Here is a 17,142-nt window from a genome sequence, read left to right as displayed (position 1 = left end):
TTTTATCGAATTGAGGGCCTTGGCACTAAAATGTTTTGGACTCCCTGCCGTAGACATCAGTCATTTCATGATATCTAGCCCAACATTTATTCATTTATTCCACCCTTCCTTCGGCACAAAAGGTCGGACTGGACACCTGCATGCAACTAAACGCTGAAAGCCTATTATCCAATTAGCGGGGTTAAAAGAGAGTGGTCGTCCTTGGCACGACAATTTCCCAATTAGAGAAGAACACGTGCAATTGCAGGTCGACTCCCCTATTTAGACACATGTGAACGAGGCAGCCATGTCTTAAAAGAAAAAAAGACAACGCTCCGTGTAACTACAAAAACAACAAAAAACACAAGAGAGAAGTATGCACGCTTTAGTGAACGCGTTCATGCGCTGTGTCTCTTTTCTCTTGCCTCCCTCCTGGCTTTGTGTCAGCCTTTGCTTGTGGGTTGGGAATGAGTGCGAAGAGACGGTGCCGCGGCCCAATCCCAGAGCTCGTTTCAAAAGCAGAAAGCCTCTTACATATGAGGAAGTAGCAGTAGCAGCAGCAGCAGCAGTAGAAGCAGCACAAGGAGGCTCCAGCCCCTCGGTCTCGCCAGGTCCAGGCTGCGTCTCGCTGCCCGCCGCAAGCCCCGCCGCACCTCAGGGCCCTCCACGGGGTCGGATCTGGATCTGGGGTCTCTGGCGAGCCGTGGAGCGCGTCCTCGGATCTCCCTGGGCCCTTGTCAGCCGCCGCTGGTGTCCAAAGAAGCGTCGAGCAGGTTTACGCACCCCGTATCCTGTCGGTGCCTTCGAGTCGAGCGAGATTAAAAGCTTCCAGGGAGGCGCTGCTGCTGCTGCTATAACGGAGGAAGGCAAGGGAGCCGGAGGGAGCACCTTGACGTACCCGGGCAACAACATGAGTGCGTCCGCGGGGATCCCCAGTCCCAGCCCGGCGGAGTACGCATCAGATGCGTCAGTGGAGCAGGGCATGGATGAGGTGATCACGGTGGATCAACACATGCAGGAGATGGGGACGGTGACGATAACAGTGGCCATTCAAGCTGCCGAAGACGAGGAACCCGAGGAAGTGTCATCCAATAATATTGATTTCCTCGGAGGCAGCTGTAGTGAAGACGAAATCGGAAGACATGACAAGTCAAGGTTGGGGTTTTTACTTACTACTTATAATAACCAGTGATGGTGGTAAATAAAACGGTGTGTAAACTGTGACCTCCAGTTAGTGATCAGCATGGCAAACGAATACTAATATCAAGAGAAATAAACTGGGCTGTATTCCCAGAAAAGCACGAATCTCTGCTTTATTCCTCTTAACAGACTTTATACTCACAACTTATTTCAATTTGATACTACTTCCTATGATCTATACTGTCATAAAGATGTATGTCAGCCTGTAGGCTAAAGGTGGGTAAACTGTATTACGCAAATAATTAGGCGGGCAAACTGAGTGTAGTTGGGGTTTTCTCTCCACTGCGTTCCTAATGGCCTAATGAATGAAACGTTTTCCTCTCGCTGTCAAGGTTATTGGAAGCCTACCAGTCTATTTCTGCGTCGGATTTTTAGTGGCAGTAGCTTCAGTTGGTGGACAGCCAACGCATGACTTGGGCCAGCTTGGGTACTTGGTTTGTTTTTGTTTCACTGAAAGAACTATAGTAATCTTATAACATTTTTTTTTTTTTAGAATGATAGGCCACTACTGTACAAATAATAGAAATGTAAGCCCATAGGCTACGGGAATATTATAGTGACACCATAGGAGGAAAAAAACATAGTACGACAAGGTCACTATAAACTCACTGTTGGGTGCCACAGACACACTATACAGAACACTTTAGGAATACTAGTGATATTTCCTTACAGGGCTGGACGGAGTGAAAGTCTGTAACCACCTGTAGGCAGTATTGGTTCTGTAAAACCAGACACCTGAGAGATAAAGGACGGCACCTTCACATTACTCTAATCTAATTCCCCTGCGTCATCCCCTGCTATTTTTATCCTCTGGCCTATAAGTTCCCTGCTCGGACTACTGCTCGCACAAAGCGTGAGTCAGTGATGGAAAGGCCAGAGGTGCTAATAAATCACTCCTTTTCCACCTTTTTGCGCATTGTGCCCGAGTGCCCTCTCTCCATATTGAGCAAGCATTTGCAAAGGGAGATGTGCAGTACAATAATCCGACACACTACGCTTTAAAATGCCTTGTAGGTCACACCTGAAGAGTCAAAGAGCTCCTAACACCTGTGCAAGCCAGCGGTTTTTGCTTCACATTTTCCGCACATGATGCATTTCGAGCTCACCTTACCTGGTAGGACGCCTGTTGAAACTGTTACAGTGCAGGGAATTGCAGACAGTCGGCTGTCATTGTTAATTCAAGTGGCGTGTACCTAACGAAAAATCACCATAATGTTCCTACAGTATTCCTATAGGTGTCTATGGTACTCGGTAGTGAGGTTATAGTGAACTTAAAACAACCTATAATGGTATTTTCTTATAGTGATACCATAAGAGATGACATTTCTATTAAGTTTAGTTTTACTGAGATATTTGCATCCATCTGAAATTGGTTATAGAATTACTATAGGTTTTTTATGTTTTGTCCAAACATTGTAGGTAACATGAATTGGCATTTCATGCCTTTGGTTGGCTTTATCTGAAGTCAGTGGGTGAAGAAGCAGTGGGTTTGTGTCAGCCATGCGGTCAGCGGGCTAGAAAGCTATTGACTGAGGGTGTGGGAGGGAGGGTGTGGGAGGGAGGGAGAGAGGGGGCTGCAGGAGGTGATGAGTCATCCACAGAATTTCATTCAGACCCTCACTCTGATCTGTGGGCCTACCTGACCGCACTATGTGCTTATTTCACAGCTTCAGCCAGGCGCCCTCAGTGTGATCAAGCTGTGCCTCAGTCTCACGTAGTCAGTGTTTGTACCAGTTTTGTAAAATGTGTACAGTGGGTTTGGTGAGCAGCCATGTTCTGTGTGGGAGGGAGAGCCTGTGGAGATCTGTGACTCTGCACCCCTCAGATGGAGAGGTCTTGGCAGTTTGGGGGTTTGGTGGGACACTCTGTGGTGTTGAGGTTCTGGGCACCGAGGCATGGTGACTACGGCTGGAGACACAGCTTGTCTCTGTCACAAGGAAAATCTGAAAAGAGGGGAGAGTAACAGCGTGACCAGCTCTCTTCACTCCAGCATGTTGCTATGGGTAATGGCAGGGCGAGGACGCCTCTATGTTGCTGCCAAAGCCTGTTAAGCTCCCGCCTTGTTGAATTAATGAAACTGGTAATGTTGCCCATTTTGGAATTTAAGCTTTTTTTTACTGTTTCAATGATGGTAAACTGTTCTTGATAAGAGTCTCAGCTAAATGTAATGCGACTGTTTTCTCCCACACACAGTGGTGCCGGGACGAGTGGAGGGGAGTTGGAGGAGGAGAGCTGGCAGCCCCCGGACCCAGACCTCATCCAAAAGCTGGTTGCTCAGATCGAGTACTACCTGTCGGATGAGAACCTGGAGCACGACGCCTTCCTGCTCAAACACGTCAGACGCAACAAGCTCGGGTTTGTCAGCGTCAAGCTGCTGACCTCATTCAAAAAGGTAACCATGGTTGCAAAGTCTAGAAACACATGGGAAATGTTTATTCCCCATCTTGACAGGGTTGGGATTTGCAAACCCTGGACAAGACTGTATAAATGTAGAGTCCCTTCTGTATATACATGACCACACACTAAATTCAGTCCCACTGTTGGCTCATATTGTGTTATTAGATGTTATTATATGGTAAAATGGCCAAGCTGATAGTCACAGTGGGAAGACCGGTCATAGTTCCAGCCACAACTGGCATACATCATATTGGAACACTGACCAAAATCTACAAATCCTAATTAAATTATGGTCTGGGGAAATATGCAGTTTTAAAATGGAAAATGTGTAGGAATCCTGGATAAAGCTCCCAGCCTCCTGTTTTGCTATGAGTTCCACATGCTGTGGAGGCTCATGAGCATTGAGTGGCTGTTTCTAGTGTCAATATTACTGGGATTGGGGGATGCAGTGAAATTCTCACATCGATTCTCAACAGCTGGTGCTACTTTAGGCTCATGCATATACATTGGTTGGTAAAAAAAAAAAATTCTGTTTACGCCACAACTGATCTGGTTCCTCACTCGGTTTCATTTTTAACACAAACACTATTCAAATAGGGTATTGCAAATATAAGCTTGGTAACAGTGAAGTGACGCACCTTAAACATGAGTGAATTATACAGTGATAAATACTGAGTGAGTAATGCAATGAGGCCAGGATGTTGATCAGACCTCATGAATCAGCTATAACGGCATCAGTACAGTTACTGATTCAGGAAGTATGACAAAAGGGAAGGTAGTACGCAGGATGCTGTGCACCATGCGAGTTCCCCTACTGATGGCCCCTGCTGACAGTCTTACATCTTAGTCATTTAGCTGATGCTTTTATCTAGAGCTCACAATGAGAGGCTGTTCACATTGGATCACATTTGTGACCTTTCGGTTACAAGACGGTCTCCTTAACCACCAGGCGCCCTGCCTGCGTAACACAAATATTATCTCTTTGCAGGTGAAACACTTGACTCGTGACTGGAGAACAACCGCTTACGCTCTGAGACACTCAACGATACTCGAGCTGAACGATGAGGGGCGTAAGGTGCGGCGCAGATCCATGGTGCCCGTCTTTGCCAGCGAGTCCCTGCCTAGCCGCATGCTGCTGCTCAGTGACTTGCAGAGCTGGCCGGAGCTGGCCGCCTTGGAGGGAGGCAACGGGGATAACGGAAGCAGCGAGGGAGGGGCCACCCAGCAGGAGCAACTGATGAAGCTGCTGCTGAAGGCGTTTGGAACGTACGGCACCATCGCCTCGGTGCGAGTCCTGAAGCCCGGGAAGGACCTGCCGCCCGACCTGAAGAGGCTGAGCGGCCGCTACACCCAGCTGGGCACGGAGGAGTGCGCCATTGTGGAGTTCGAGGAGGTGGAGGCGGCGGTCAAAGCCAACGAAGCCGCGGGGAGTGAGGACGGAGGGGCCGGTCCGCTGGGGCTGAAGGTGGTCCTGATCGGCACCAAGCCGCCCAAGAAGAAGGTCCCCAAAGAGCGGCCGCGCGAGGAGGGAGGCATGCGCAAGAGTCGCTCGCTCAACAGCAGAGTGCGAGAGCTCCAGTACCACGGCGAGGACTCGGCCTGCAGCTCCTCGGAGACGGAGAGCAACCCCACGTCGCCCAGGTTGGCCCGCAAGTCGCGCTCCTGCAACAAGCTCAGCCCCACCACTGCGGGCATCAGCTTCCAGAACAATCACCTCAGCCCCGCCGTGTCCCCGCGCAACAGTCCCTGGTCCAGTCCGCGCGCCAGCCCCTGTCCTCAGCGCAAATCTCCTCATTCCCAGAAGTCTCCCTTGGCCAGCGAGGGCAGGCTGAGCCCCGAGCCCGGGCGCCGCTGGGCGGACTACTCCTCGGACAGCAGCCTGACCCCTTCAGGGAGCCCGTGGGTTCAGAGGCGCAGGCAGGTGGCCTCCCAGGAGAGCAGTCCGGTCGGCAGTCCCATGCTGGGTCGGAAGATCCAGAACGCCGACGGCTTGCCACCGGGCGTAATGAGGCTGCCGAGGGGCCCCGATGGGACCCGTGGTTTTCACTGTGTCACTATTGGCGAGAGGGGAAAGACTGCTGCTACTCAGACTTGATATGGCCCTCATGAGCGGGGATGCATGAGCGCCCTCATGCGTCCCTTATCCCCCAGCAATGAAATGGAAATTTGACCTGATCCTTGACCGCATCACTCAGCCCCCACCCCACATTGGAGAGACTGTGTAGATATTTTTTGTTGTGTATTAGTTTTGCCTCTTTGTTCTATTTTTATACGACGTTTCAGTTAACATGGTGACATCTTATTGATTTACTAATGGAAAGTTGAGTGAATGTAAATTGATATTGCTTCAAGGGAAACTTAAGAAATGGATTCTAAATAGTTTACCGTTTCTCAGACACCATGGTAATGGACCTTGTCACCTCCATTGCCGTTTGAACTTGCTCTACGTGGGGTGGGGTGGAGAAGAACTTCCACTTTTTTTGTCTTTTTTTTTTTTTTTTTTTTTTTTTTTAATTGGAAAGTCCTCTGTCTTGAAGTATGTGTGTAGAAGCTCACAACATTGTCTGTGGATGGTGTGTAAATGTGTAAACGGTGTGAAAAGTGGCATAGGCACATGGACTTGATATGGAGATATCACCATATGCCTTTTCTGTATTTGTCTACTGTGAGTGTCATTGTTACATGCTATTTAAACTGAGGCCATAATCTCTCCCCTGCCATAAAGTTGGACCAGTTAACTTTCATGGACAATATTTTTAGTTTTTTATTTTGCCTTTTTTAATTTCTTTGTTTTCAGTATGCCTTGGCAGTCAATTAACTTAAGCTTCCAAAATTGGGAAGGGTCTCGTCTAGCCCTGCAAAATGTTGCAGCAGGTAGCTTTTTTTTTTTTAATTTATTTTATTTTTTTTTGGCTTAAATCTGTTTCTATCAGTCTGATAAGCTGGTAGTGAGGTTTGAGGGATGTTCAGGTCAGAGTGAATAGATGCTCTTATGTTCTTGCCTTTACATCTGAGCTGGGGTATTGTACAGTGCATTTCCTATTGTACAAATAAATCACTAAAATCGCAGTTGGCTTGACTGAATTTTATTTTGAGTTGGCATGATTGTATGAAGCGGTCATGACCCAAATGCAATTCTTTATTTAAATATGCATGCAAGATTTAGAGAGATCTTGTAGCTGTGCCAACACATGTACTGAACTAATTCCAGACTTGGAGAGCAGAATTGGCTGTGTTCCACATTGATGTGCCACCACATTTGCAATGGACTGCACAGATGGGAGGATAATGAGACACTACATGTAGAGTGGATGTAAACAATATCAACTTTCTGTGTGGAAAGCAGATATAAGATTGGTAAAATGGTGAGACCAGTCGAATATGATGCAGACAGGCAATTACTCAGATCAGCTACATCTCGGTATGTAATTTGTGCCCATGTGAAGCGGTTTCAAATGTTCCTTGGCAACCATCAAAGTCTGAGACAAAGTAGCGCATGGTGAGATGCTTGTAGACATTTGAATTCATGTAGGTACAGCATTCTGTTTATCCAACTTTGTGTATGAGATGTTTATCGGCTGTAGGAGTGACCGTAATGGGAGGACACAACCTGCTTCACTGTTCCATCCACAGGACCGGAGCCCATGCTCCAATATTCTGTGCGATGATGGGACTTAAGTGGACTTGCCTGAGAGTGGAATAAATAATCTTTTGTTCTCTTCACTCATCATTAGCAATCGGCGTGGGTTGGATTGTGGTGGATGTTCACTCTAAAGGTGAGAATAATGACTGCATTTTGGATAGGTAACATCAAAGTAAACCATTATTCTTATAATATAATTACCATTAGGGGTGGTTTTATAGTAATGGCAGACAGGAATATTATAAAGGGAGATATTAGGAATTGCAAACACCGTTCTGGTTATTATTTGTAATTGCGCAATGTTCATTATTACATGAATAAGAAGTTATTTAGTCCAGTAATTTAGTAATTTACTCCCAAATTTGATTTCTCCCATAAGGAACTAGTAGAATGTGGTGATAAGGTTACATCTCCCTGCTCTGTGTGTTTGTCTACTGTTAAAAAATATGAGCAGTTATAAAAGCTGAACACCCCAAACGACGAGACTGCCTCTCCCTCTCAACTCGGAGTATTCGCCAAACACTTACATCAGTCTGTGGGAGTGAGTTGCAGAGTCACTGAGTGGGTGGTTTCAAATTTGAGGAACTAGAAATAGGGTGGAGTAAATTTACAACACTCTGCAAAGCAGCCAATTGGAAAAGTCGACACAAAAACCAAGTTCTCATATTATATAACATGAGCAGGGAGATGTCTCAATGTAGGAAGTCTCCCTATATACTGTGGAGGTTAATAGTGCTGTCTGAAGGACTTAAAAAAAAAATGTATCCAGGAAATACTGACTAAAGCCACATGCTCCTCCCAGTTCAACCACTCTCTTCTATTAGTGGGTGCTAAGCAGGCCACACTGGAGCCATTGGGTCAAAGTGCCTTGCTCAAAGGCACCTCAGCAGACACCCACAGAGTTTTCCAGACAGTCCAGGAATTCGAACTGGCAATATTCTGGTAAAAGCTTACTTGTGACCTGTAGCCTTCTGCCGCCACTCAACGTGTGAAAAACAACAGACACCTGTGAAAATGGTCTCAGCTAATAATAGAAGTCGTATCAAAAGGTATCAGGGTGGTGTGAAGTGTAAGGAGACCGTCCTTCAGCCACATACACAGGCTCAAGCCCCTGTGAAAAAATGCATCTGTCCTGCTGAAGTGTCCTTGAGCAAGACATTGAATCCCCACCAGCTCCGGGACTGGGGTCACCCCAATTCAATAGAAAACGATGACCCAGAGACTGCTTCACACGTACTCATGAATATGTTGCCCACTGAAAATAATTAGCACTAGAAAGGCCAAGTCGCAGTCAATTCACTGCTGCTTTGAATTTCAGAATTTAAATATCTCCTGTTTCAACATGTCCCTCCATAAAGACCTATAGTTGGTACAAACCACTGTTAGATTTTCTAAATCACGCAAAGAAACAGTAGTCATAATTGTGTTTACCTTCTTCAGTTGCTTGCTTGTTGGCCTTTTTCAGACCCCAAATTCTAGCAAGACATTTTTAGTCATTGGAGCGGTGATGAGGAGTAAATCGCATGGTTGTCTTCAAATGGGTTTATATCTCCACTCACAATCTGTTAGCACTGCGAAGAACAATTACATAAACAAACACAAATGGTTCCATGACATTTCACAGTTTTATTTACATCCCTTTAAAAAAAAGAAAAGTCATTTACAGTGTTCCAACAGAAAAAAAGAACCAGACTTCAAAAACATAATACACATTTACAGCAAGTGAGAGGAGAGCAAATCTGTGCTGCACATTCTCAAGCAAAGGCATCCTACAACACTGTTAGTATTGGGATTGGGCAGTATGGAGAACAAATCGGAACAATCAACATGAAGAATGATATGAACTGGAGAAAAACACTATTTGAATGCACTGGATTTTTCTGTATCTCTCCAGCTCTGGTTAACAGCATATAAAAAGAGAACAGAAATTCAGACATACAGCCCAGCTTTCACACTTTCAAGTGTCTAAATTTGTATAACTTACACACATACACAGTGATATAGGAGATACACATTAACTCAGTGTTTCCTTTAAATCTGGTTATATGCAGCAGTGGGTGATGAAGGACCTGAGCTTCCTCCTGGTCCTATTCCCTGTATCAGTTCCAATGCCTGTTGTGTTTTGAACATAGCTCTTATATTTATATCACAATATACAGACTAAATGAACCTTAATTTACCAATATTTGATTTGGGCTTTTAACAAGGTCGGATTATAATTTCTCTAGCTGTGGGGGCAATTTTCCTACAGTTGTGGCCAGCGCTGCTGAATGAATGTAGGAGAAACACTGCATCTCTCAGCCACAGTAACAACCATCAGGTATAATTGCTACTGTGTCTATCCATACTACATGCAAATTAACCGTTGAGTCTTTTCACAGGTTTCACTATTTGTTGTCAGCAAAGCACCTAAACATATCTCCTATGTGTATTCATGCTTTCTTGGAGGACGGAAACATTACCTTTCGGCCTACCTATTGTGTGCAGTGTTTCCATAAATGTTCTGTAGCCATGGTTACCATTTGACCCCCCCGCAGCGAGGGAGGAGCACCGCAGGGCTCCAAGGTGACAGGATGTCTCCGCCAGCGCCGCTCCACAGGAAACCAAACCTATCTATAGTTTATCAGCATGACCAAATCTAACCATCAGTCAGCTCAAACCAGCTAACTCTCACTTCCGCAGAGCCACTGATAGACGTTAACGGCTCCATGCGCGGTTTCACTGGCTGAGTCTTAACAGGAGACGAACGGAGAATGAATGGGATCGATCTGATGGTCATGTGGGTAGAGTCATCCCAGGTGTGAGGAGGAAAACACTTCCTGCCTGTTAGCAGATGGCGCGGGGATGTGTTGCAGAGGGAGCTTGGGCGGGCAGACGTGCCAATAAGACAGTCTTGGATCGTCAGTCTTTGAGAGCCGAGCGGTACGAAGCGGAAGAGGGCACCAGCCATCCATCCATGCCTCCGGAGCCTTCTGTCTCAGATGTAGAGAGAGCCGTCCGCAGGCCCCACGTAACCAACCCCTATCAGAAGCACATCGATCAAAGTCCAGATGCCCAGGCCTCCGAAGCTGAACAGTTTGCCCAGACCCTCTCTCCATTGGCCCAGATAGAACCGGTCTGCCCCAAAACCACCAAGCGTAATGCTGCAGATGGAGATGGGAAAGAAAGAAAAAAAACATCAGAGATGCTCTGGGACAGAACAACTGTAGACTTGAGTGATATCTTAACTCTGTTAATCAGTAAAAGAGGAGATTACCTGAGTGCCAGTGCTGTTGACCATTTGTATCCTCCAGTCCAGTTGCAGAATAAACGTTTCTGAAAATCTCTTTTACCTATATAAGGAAAAGAGATTTAGGGGACACGCGTTTCTTACACATTTTCATTTAAAAATTACATACTTTTTCCAGGTCTATTTCTTAATGCTGTAAATGCTGATATCTGTCGTCTAGGCCAGTGGTTTTCAATCCTGGTCCTCAGGACCCAGAACCATGCTGGTTTTCATTCTAGCCATCTGATTTCCATCTTATTTTAATGATGCTACTGAATCATTTAATTTAGTGCAACATGTCATGGGTACTACACATAACCTTGGCTACACCCATGACCATGTTTTCACCCTGGGCTTGCTCCTTAAGCATGCAGGATTTTATCTTGGATCATAAATGCATTCTTTTTTGATACCGTTTGTCAGACCTTCACCTCGGCTCCATCTTGCAATTTCAGCCATCAGTGCAGCTAAATTTATTTCTATTTTCACAGAAATGAGTCAAGACGTGTCTCAGCTCTCTCATACTGACAACTTGGTAAATAGCTTTAATAATGCTCGTCTATCAGCTGTTACCCTTAAGACCAGATGTCTCACTGCAGTCAGATCATCTCTCTTGCGAAAATCTACTCTTGTGCTTTTCTTGATGTATATCATTCTGTTCTATGGTTGATTGTTGATTAGTTAGATCTAGTTAGGCTCATTCTCTGCAAAGTCCTTTGAGACATGCATGTGATAAAGGGCTGTATAAATAAACAAACTTGACTTGAAACGTAACTCCCTGGATAAATGATGACATCAGTTTTCTAAAAACAAAATGCAGACAGGCAGGGCGCAGCTGGAAGAGCACAGGCTTACACGTCATTATATTCATATGAAGAAGCTGATGGTCTTGCTAAATCAAAGAACTAAAGATGTACGAGCTGCATACTTTGCTGAGCTGATAACTGTTAACAAACATAACCCTAGGTTTCCACACCATTGATCGGCTTGTGAATACCTTACTCCCAGCTGTCTCAGCACCCTCTGTTGAGAATTGCAAACAATTTTGATATTTCTTTGCAGATAAAATCAATATCATTAGATCAAATATTCTACCTCCCAGCTCCTACACTGAGCTGCCTTATTCCTCCCGTTTTGTCACACAAATTTGCACCCATCTCTCTGATGATCTGTTGGATAGTGTTTCCCATATAAGGCATTACACAACCTAGATCCATTCTATGTTACCCAATTGTTGACCCTTTATAAAACTGTCAGGTCCCTTAGGTCCACAGAGCAGGGTCTCTAACTTCACCAAGAATGACGGTGGTTTTTGACAAGAATATCGTCTTTGCAAAGACAATATGTTGGTTAAGGGTGTGATTTCAACAAATATTATTCTGCCGAAATGGCAATGAAAAAGTGTTGCACGAATGGTTCAAATCATAGTCCCGCCCATAAAGGCGCTGACTGGCTCAACTGTTTCTCTGAGCGAGAACAAGCTGTTGACTAGAGCAACACCAGAATCTCAGAATCGCTCGACAAAAACTGAAGAGTGGGCGAGAAGCGATTCTGGAACCAGGCTAAGATGTTAGAGAAGTGGGCTTGAACCAGAAGGTTGCCGATTTGAATCCTCACACTGGCTAGGAAAATCTGTCCGGGGAACGTGAAAGAGTAAAACTCTCCCTTCACTCAACAACTATCACTGAGGTGCCCTTGACCGAGGCACTTAAGCCTCAGTTGCTTTTTGGGGGGCCAACAGTAGAAGAGCCCGAATTCTGTAAAACAACACAGCAGGTTTGACCAGAACACAACATTTACCATACCTAAGCAATGTACATGGTCTAGCACTTTACAGGTGGCGTTGTAGCGTTTGCGTGGGCAGGACACGGTCATACAGCTGGTGGAGTTGGAGCACCGGTACTGGGACGGGTCCAGCTGCCAGCAGAACTGACATGTGATGGAGAGAGAGAAGTTGGTTTGCTGCTGTCCTGACTCCCCCTGCAAAGAGAGCAAACACCATGTCACCACAACGATTCCTAAACTAAAACACCACAGTTGTTTCTGAATCAGAATCACCTTAATCACCAAGTACAATAAATGTACAGGGATTTGTCTTGGTGACATTTGTGAGGAGACATAGAGACAACTTAGAGTTTCACAGTACATACTGACACACATACTACAAGGACAACAGGACCTCACATGTGGTGTAAAGAGACAAGATATACCGTGTTTCATCACTTCATTTTTGTTTTATCACTGTGCAAGTAAACTAAACTAAACATACGACAGACTGTACAATATGAATTTTGTACGCTATCACTTGACCTAGCCCACTGTATATGCGACACAGATTTGTTAATTGCTCATCAAATATAACTCACTGTACAGTGGACCCCTCTCTTGGGTTTACAGGTGAAGGAGGCTGGCTTCCCATAACTGCAGTTGTGGTGATAGTTGCAGTTAATGCAGTCAGCTGGCAGTCGACTACACAGACCCCCACTAGGACATTTAGAGGTGTAGTTCTCTTCATCTGCAGGAGACACTGCAAACACAGCAAACATATAGACACAGGGTTTGATTCCCATTTCAGTAGCTAGATATTCAGTCCCAGAGATCATCATTCCTCAATTTAACAGAACAGTCTTGAGGCCGAGTTTAATTTTTTTTTGTTTATTTTGGGGTTCATAAATGGGGGTGGCAGCAGCCTACAGGTTGACAGAAGGCTTGTGACAGAAGTTTACCAGTTTCAGTCTCTTGTCCAATTGGGAAAATCTGGATAAGGGAAGTGAATGACTAACACTTTCCCCTCAACAAAAAAGCCAAAAGCAATCAAGGTGTCATTGAGCAAAGCAATTAACTCCCAATTGCTCCAGAGCTGCTTAGAGCTGCTTACTGGCCAACAACAGAAAACTGTTGAATAGTCATTAACTCCATGATTTGGAAGGCTAGAAAACAAAACTGCAAAAAGAACAACATTCACTGTGATGTGATGGAGAGAAAGGAAATTTGTTTCAGTTCATGACATATTTGAAGACAGAAGAGGCATTTGAAAGCTGATTATTTTCTCTCTGGACCAGGACTACTCATTGCTTCTCTATTCTTACAATTACAATTTACAATTTCACATTAGGCAGACGCTTTTATCCAAAGCGACTTACACATGAGCTTTTCATACAACACAAGCAAGGTTCTAGTTAGGAGAGAACAACGAGAGTAAGTGCTATAAAGCTAAGTTCTGGTCCAACAGGACATAGGTGCTACAAGGCAGTGCTACAAGGCAGTGCTATGAGGCAATGCATAGAGTGCATAGAGGCACCTTTTTTTTGTTTTTTGTTTTGGTTACAGGGGCCATTAGGTGAGAAGGTATTCGCTAAAGAGCTGGGTCTTTAGCCTTTTCTTAAGGATTGAGAGGGACTCTGCGGATCGAATGGAGTTTGGTAACTCGTTCCACCACCAGGGAACCACAGAAGAGAAGAGTCTAGCTAGTGACGCCGCTCCTTGGCAGAGCATAGTGAGCGGGAGGGAGCATAGACCTGAATGAGGGAGTTCAGGTAGGTCGGAGCCGTTTTGGTTGCTGTTTTGTAGGCGAGCATCAAGGACTTGAACTTGATGCGGGCAGCAACTGGGAGCCAGTGGAGGGATATGAATAGTGGAGTGACATGTGCTCTTTTGGGCTGGTTGAAGACCAGACGCGCTGCCGCATTCTGGATCATCTGCAGAGGTTTGAGCGTACATGCCGGGAGCCCTGCCAGTAAGGAGTTGTAGTAGTCAAGGCGTGATATTACAAGCGCCTGTACCAGGAGTTGATGCTCAGACAGGTAGGGTCCGATTTTCCTGATATTGTACAGAGCAAATCGGCATGCAACAGAAGCCACATGCTCCTTGAAGGTTAGTTGGTCATCAATCATGACACCCAGTTGATTCGAGCTGGAAACTGATCTGTTGTTGTACAGAGGGACTGGCTGGGATGACAAGGAGCTTGGTCTTTGACAAGTTAAGCTGAAGGTGGTGTTCCTTCATCCAAGCTGAGATATCGGCGAGGCATGCCGATATCCGTGCCGAGACTGTGGGGTCGTCTGGCGGGAACGATAGGAGGAGCTGGGTATCGTCAGAATATGAATGGTATGAGAAGCCATGTGAGCGGATCACTGCACCCAGTGAGGTGGTGTATATTGAAAAGAGAAGGGGTCCAAGCACTGACCCTTGAGGTACCCCTGTGGACAAGCAGTGGGATTAAGACATTTCCCCTCTCCAAGACACTCTAAAGGATCTCCCTGAGAGGTAGGACTCAAACCAGCAGAGAGCAGATCCTGAGAAGCCAAGCTCAGCAAGTGTGGAGAGGAGGATTTGGTGGTTAACCGTGTCAAAGGCGGCCGATAGGTCAAGTAACAGTAGGACAGAGGACTGACCGGCAGCTCTAGCTGATCGCAGTGTTTCCACTACAGACAAGAGCGCAGTCTCAGTAGAGTGTCCTCGTTTGAAGCCAGACTGGTTAGGATCATACAGGCAGTTCTCAGAAAGGAATTCAGAGACTTGATTAAAGACTGCATGCTCAAGTGTCTTGGAAAGGAAGGTTGTTTCTAAGTTGTTATGTAAGACATAGGAAATTCTGGCAGATAACTGGAGTATTATGGACTGATTTGCTGTTTCAGGCTACATATGAAGAGTTCCTTTCCGAATGCTAAATATCCTTTTTGGGAAAAAAAAAAAAACACATGACCTGAAGGTCATCACTCTGTATCACTAAAATGCAGAGGATCCAATCTGTGAAATATTGGCATTTTGTTAGCCAGTGACTTAGGATACCTAAAATATCATATTTTCTTTATGTGTGCTATAATGTCACTCCTCTTATAGTCAGCTTAATGTCAGTGACTGACTGGAGAGTTTACCGGAGGCTGCAGCAGGGACCACTGGGCTGGTGATGACAGGGCCGTGCTGGGCGTCTCTGGTGTAGGGGGGCTCCTGCCCAACATGAGGAGAGCTCAGGTACCCTGATAAACAACCACACAATGAACACAACATACGACCTTAGTCTACCTCACCTCACAGTTATGTAGCCTATCAGGTCAAATACTGAACTTCACCTCAAATTTGGCCAATTTTGGCAATTTAACGTAACCTCGCTTATTGGTAAACATTAATACCTCGTACAACATAAATTAAGACCTTTTATGAAAGGTTGTGCCATCTACATTATCTACAAAGCAGCACTTCAGCAGCACTTAATTTTAATAAAATGTCAAGTTTTAGATTTGCTTCACATTAACTAGATTGTGGGAACAACAGGCAAACCAGTCGTACGAGTTCGCATTTTTGCTTGGTAGATCTATGTATATATGTGCCAAAACCAGTGTCTCCCAACGATTCATTAAAATTATTTTGTTATGTTCTACACTTTATCAACGTTTGCCGCTAAGCAAGGCCATTTAGAATTGCCAGATTGCTGATAGAGTGGCATAACGTCCTCTCCTAACAAGAGAGACCGGGACGTAACGTTATCAGGGCTAGAAGGAAGGGGCTGCTAAAGTCAAGAAAGCCCCCAGCCCGACACTCTAGATGGCTAGATAAAGACCCAAGCATGCCTGTTGTCTTTGACAGATAACTATTCAATCAATGCTACTCATTGTTTCCACTGATATCTGCCTAGTGACAGTGTTAGCTAGCTAGCTAGCTGTGGCAGCAAACTAGTAAGATGACAAATAGCAAATGGCTAACGTTAGCTAGCATGTTAGCATGTTACCCAGCAATCACATATAGGATAGCCAAACTGGGATTAAAAATATAACTGCCCACACAAACATACCGTTAACACATTGTGAGAATAGGTCCATGAACAAAACGATAATGATTCCGTGGGTTTTCAAGCATCGTCCTCGGTCAGGTCTCCATATCTGGCAGATAGTTGCCATTGTTGCTACGCACTGCAAGCTAAAGCTGCATTCATGCAATATGGGAAAATGCCCTCACGACAACTTGACAGTTAAAAGCAACGACTGGAAGTGTTCACGGGATCGAACCGTTCAAATCTGGTTCGAACTCCGTCAAGACGACATGTGTTAAGTTTTTTATAGATTTTGGTGGCTCATTATCCGTTTTTTCCCCACACTTAACACACATGCACTTAGTCTGTGATGTTCTTCAGTTTAGGCTTTACAACAAACCAACCATTGCAGTATCAGTCATAAACAAAAAACCTAGAAAGTAATTGTGTCCTGCCACGAGATTTGACGAGTTGTAGTTACAAAATCTGTACATGATGAAGATCACTCATTTTGATGGGTTTTTAACTTTTTTCCCGCTTGCGCATATCGTTTCGTACACCTGACTGATTCACTTGTCGGTGGCGTCAGGTCAGAATTCAGGATGTCGGAGAAATCAGGGTCAATCGCCAAAACCCGAGTTTTCAAGTAGTATGGCCTGAGAGCTTAGGCGAAAGGTAATTTAAAGAAGGAAACTCATATATACTATATTTCCCATGGGGCCTGAACGCAGCACAACAAGCAACAGCACTTCCTGGTCCTCATTTTAGCCACGCCCACTCCACGCCACCCCAAATAGCTGTCAGGCCGCCTGCATTCAGATTGACTTCTTACTGTATGGCTCTCCAACATTTAAAACGTCCCAGAGTTATTAAGTCAATCCATATTTGTCAAAATTTGAAATTTAT

General features: G+C 45.2%; 2 protein-coding genes across 2 annotated transcripts; one reads left to right on the top strand and one right to left on the bottom strand.

Moving 5' to 3' along the window:
• Positions 1-355: 355 nt before the first annotated feature.
• larp6a (La ribonucleoprotein 6, translational regulator a) lies at positions 356-6,639 on the top strand. The gene is made up of 3 exons (XM_071533192.1): positions 356-1,134; positions 3,373-3,571; positions 4,565-6,639. The coding sequence occupies exons 1-3, from the start codon at positions 356-358 to the stop codon at positions 5,669-5,671; spliced, it is 2,085 nt and encodes a 694-aa protein (XP_071389293.1). The 3' UTR covers positions 5,672-6,639.
• Positions 6,640-8,830: 2,191 nt separating this feature from the next.
• On the bottom strand, positions 8,831-16,387 carry tm2d3 (TM2 domain containing 3). Its single transcript, XM_071533190.1, has 6 exons — positions 16,279-16,387; positions 15,365-15,466; positions 12,854-13,014; positions 12,293-12,467; positions 10,476-10,551; positions 8,831-10,362 (listed from the first exon to the last, which is right to left on the bottom strand). The coding sequence occupies exons 1-6, from the start codon at positions 16,382-16,384 to the stop codon at positions 10,197-10,199; spliced, it is 786 nt and encodes a 261-aa protein (XP_071389291.1). The 5' UTR covers positions 16,385-16,387; the 3' UTR covers positions 8,831-10,196.
• Positions 16,388-17,142: the final 755 nt, after the last annotated feature.

The sequence above is a fragment of the Centroberyx affinis genome, unplaced genomic scaffold (genome assembly GCF_046629955.1).
Source record: "Centroberyx affinis isolate AG114_WGS23_722 - 3 ecotype Tasmania unplaced genomic scaffold, CSIRO-AGI_Caff_v1 ptg002337l_1, whole genome shotgun sequence".
Taxonomy (NCBI): domain Eukaryota; kingdom Metazoa; phylum Chordata; class Actinopteri; order Beryciformes; family Berycidae; genus Centroberyx; species Centroberyx affinis.
The sequence above is the reverse complement of the archived record's forward strand: the minus strand, read 5'-3'. Positions and strand labels throughout refer to the sequence as shown.